The following is a 4,273-nucleotide window of genomic DNA, read 5'->3' as shown; positions in this document are numbered from 1 at the left end:
TGCTTCCAAATAGAGGACCTTCTACTTTGGAAACATTTTTCCATGATTTCATCTGGAATACACGAAATTCTAGTTCAGAAAATTAAAGGATTTAACAATTAGACTTATTAAAAGATTATCTGGCTTAATCATTATCTTATAAATACCCTAAATAGAAAATTTTTATAGACTTAAAAATAAATGGACTATCACATTGATGCTCATGAATTAAAAAGATAAAAAAACAAGTCAACTCAATATGATAGTTTAGCACATTCATTTATAATTGACATGGACGATTTAATTATTAGAAGAATATTTTTTCCTGCTGAATTAGACGAAATAGAATCAACAAATATCAAGGAGGAATAAGAATTAAGTGCTGAACTTTATGAAAACCTTACAAAATATTATACAAAGTTTGTACTTAATGATAAGGAAAAAACAATCAAACAAATGAAGTGTATTTATTTATTTTGCAGCAAAAAACCATACTTCATTAAACATTATTCTGGTTAAACTTTGGCCATCTAAAGTTATATAGGATAATTTACAATTAATGGAAAATGCATGTAAGCGAATAATAGGCAGGTTGTCTATAAAAGAGCTAAAAGAGTGGAGTGTGAAATAGAAGTTGTTGAATAAAAGTTGATTGAGATAAATAGGACAGTAGATTGCAACCTAACTACTAATATGATTTATGGAGAGAAGATTAAACAATGCAATGATTTATCCTTTTTATTAAAAGTGTGTAAATTTTTTTGAAAAAAAAAAGGAAATTGATATATCATGGATTGTTCTTATAGATTATATAACAAATGACTGGAAAAAAAGCTATATTTCAACGTACTGCAGATGTAAAGCACAAATGGATATATAAGCTGATGGTTGCTTACATAAGAAATTGGTAAATAGTGATTATTTCATCCCTTATATCAAAAGAGAAAGGAGTGCCAAAGATTAGCTAAGCCATATGAGCAGCAACAGTGAGTCTACTGAACTTTCTACATCTTGACTAAGAAATTTATTTACAAAGACATTATATGCCAACATGATTGCCATTATTAGATGATACTTTCAGAAGGCAGATAGCTGTATAACATGAAATAATTTGATATTACCAATCCTTATTATTTATTGTCATGTTGCCATTATGTAATAAAGAACCTGCTAAATAATTACAAGAAATGATGATCAATATTTGAGATTCATCTAATGTGTCAGATTTAGATATTTTAATGCAATTTCTTTTATTATAAAGAAAGCTCTGCCTTGATGCAGGTGAAAAGAGTTTTAACAGAAAATAATAATAAGATTTGAATATTGATATTATTGTGATTGACGATAGAAACACCAACATACCAGTGCTATTACTTTCACATTTGAATTGATATTATAATTTATGTAACTATAACCTTGCTTCTTTTTTTGGAGTGTTATTGCTTTTACAAGATTGTTTCTTTTACACTATATGACATTCTCAGAGGCTAAATATATATATTTTTAGTGAAGAAAAGATGAACTTAGGATCTAAAAATAGAAAATTTTATTCTAGTAATCGATTATGGAAATAAAACTATTTATGGTAGAAAATCAGATTTTTTCATAAAAGGTAATTAGAATAATGTTTTTCTATTAACAGAAGTTACAGGTCCACCATGTAAAAAAATCAAAAAAAGAATTTTTTGATTATGGCAGTAATCATCGTAATGGTAAAGATGAATTTGAATATCAAAATTTATCAATTATATATAATTATGGTTCATCTTTAATTAAAAAACTTGTTAAAGATTTAAAGTCATCAATATATACTTTATTGCAAATACATAATTTTATCTTATTATTTACAAATTTAAAAATGCCAATAATTCTAAATTACTTAATAAAATGGCACTCAATTTTAAATTCAATTACCCTAATCTCTCAAAGTTGGATTTTAAAAGAAAAATAGGGAAAAGTCATCAAAAGAAATATTATAAAAGGAAAATTAATAACATGAATCGTCCTAAAGAATGAATCAATATTTTAAAAGTTAATATCTTGGATCAATCAGCAAATAATTTATACCAATCAAAAAGTCTTATTAAAGAAATAAAAATACCATTACAGCATAATAAGTATGAAGTTGTTATTTTTATAAAAACAATGATTTATATCAGTATAAGTTAGATTAATAATTTATGAAAATATAGAAAAATATAAAAAAATATACACCAAAATGGACAATGCAAGGAAATGGGTATTTGCAACTAGAACCATTATGGAAGATGCGATTTACAAATTTGGACTGTATTGCACATATTATACGGTATATTAATATAATATTAATTTATTTTATTAATTATATTGGAATAAAGTTATACAACACTATGTGATCTTACTTTGAAATATGCCACTGAAAATAAACCGTAGCCATATTAAAACTGCTTGCTACAGCATCTCACCCAACTCTGGATAAACACTTTGCAAATATTTTCCTATGCCCAGCAACTCCAGCTATCAGAATTATGGGTCATTCACTTTTCATGAGAGGATAACCTATTAACTAAACCTCATTGGCCTAGCAAGGTACTCCAACAAATACTATGATATATTTAATAATGATATATTATTAAGTTCTTTAATCCAAGATGGCAGTAGAAGTCAGTCATGTAATTATGTTTTAAAGCCACTTTCAGCACATACAAATCAATTATTATTTTCATTAGAATTAACATTCCCAAAACCAATATTTTCACCAGAATGGGATTTTTCACCTAATTCTTATATGTTATTAAGTAATCAATCTTTTAATAATTTACAAGAATTTCAAAATCACATAGATAATAATGATAATATTCAAAAAAATGTAGCTTTCACCTTATTTAGATTGGACAAAGAAGATGATATTCCTTATGAAAAAATTTAATATATTCTTAAAACTAATATAAATTATTAAAATAATTTGCCACAAGATGATTCAATATTTTTATTTATGAAATTATTATTTGGATATCCATCATACCAAAACCTAAATTTTAGCATTAGTAAATTTAGTATATTTGTAGTGTCCAAAATTTACTACATATTTCTTGCAAATTGCAATCATTTATTTTATAAACCTGAAAGAACTGGCATATATAACACTATTAATAACTAATAGATTAGTTGAAAAATTTATCTAAATAGTAGGTTGAATCATCAGTATTATTTATTAATAATACAATATGGTTTAATCATCAATATTATTTATCAATAATACAAAATATTATAGTAAACTATAGTAAATTTTAATATCAAGAAATTTATTCCTATATTATTATTTTATGAGGATTGCTTATTACATACACTTTTTACAAAGCCCTACTTCTTCTCATAGAATCACAAGAAGGAAGAAGTTCTTGGATGTTAATAAAACCAACAAAATATACAAACACAGTCATTATTCTCTAATGATACCAAATAACTTTCTAACCTAATACTTTCAAGCAAAATTTTATAAGTCATCAATCCTTTAGAATTACCATCTCAAATTATATTTGATGGGTTGGGCCAGAAAATTTTTAATACATAAATTCAATAGCGTCTGGAATTTGTAGACATTACTGAAGGAGTAGATAATGTGATGAGTCTCTCATCAGTAAAAGCAAAGCAAGTTCTCGCAGATGTTGAATTAAACAATCCAGTATTTTCAAAATATATGAATACTATATATACTATTGTAATATAAATTTTTATATAATATTTTTAGTTTTTTTGTTATATAATAATTTTTATTTAGCAAAACAACCAGCCATCCTGCCCTATTATTTAATATTGTGCTGCATTAAAGCTTGTTATAATAAAAAGTTATTAATGAGTTCCAAAAGAAAAAGAAATCGAAATTAAAATAATCTATTATATATTATAGCTTGAATTAGAATTCATTCTATATAATAGATGAGAAGCTCATCTATAGATTTGGCTTTAAAATAAAATTAGTTCATTTTTTTATTATGGCATTTGTATAATGCCTGTATATATCTAAGTTTCACTGTAAGAGTCTAGTATACTATATCATGAATATATTATAGAAATAAAAAAACATAATAATAAAGCATTCAACTTAGCAAGAAACAAAAATATAATAATGATTATACAAGATCGAATAGAATTGTTAACACTTAATATAAATATATATATGCTTTTTTAATAATTGTTTCAGTAATATTTTAGCATAGTAATATTTTTGATTTTTGTATTAAATCATGTTTTACCAAACATGAATATTTATTTACAAACAAGATTATATTTATTTTATTTTATGTAAATGGAT

The 4,273-nt window shown here is 24.5% G+C and overlaps 1 protein-coding gene across 1 annotated transcript; it reads left to right on the top strand.

The window, feature by feature from the left end:
- Nucleotides 1–2,204: 2,204 nt before the first annotated feature.
- Nucleotides 2,205–2,887, top strand: OCT59_013634 (uncharacterized protein; the record flags this gene model as incomplete). The annotated part of the gene is made up of 2 exons (XM_066141645.1): nucleotides 2,205–2,287; nucleotides 2,548–2,887. 2 exons carry the CDS (start codon nucleotides 2,205–2,207, stop codon nucleotides 2,885–2,887), a joined length of 423 nt encoding a protein of 140 aa, XP_066001765.1.
- Nucleotides 2,888–4,273: the final 1,386 nt, after the last annotated feature.

The sequence above is a fragment of the Rhizophagus irregularis genome, chromosome 21 (assembly GCF_026210795.1).
Source record: "Rhizophagus irregularis chromosome 21, complete sequence".
NCBI classification, from domain to species: Eukaryota; Fungi; Glomeromycota; class Glomeromycetes; order Glomerales; family Glomeraceae; genus Rhizophagus; species Rhizophagus irregularis.
The sequence above is the reverse complement of the archived record's forward strand: the minus strand, read 5'-3'. Positions and strand labels throughout refer to the sequence as shown.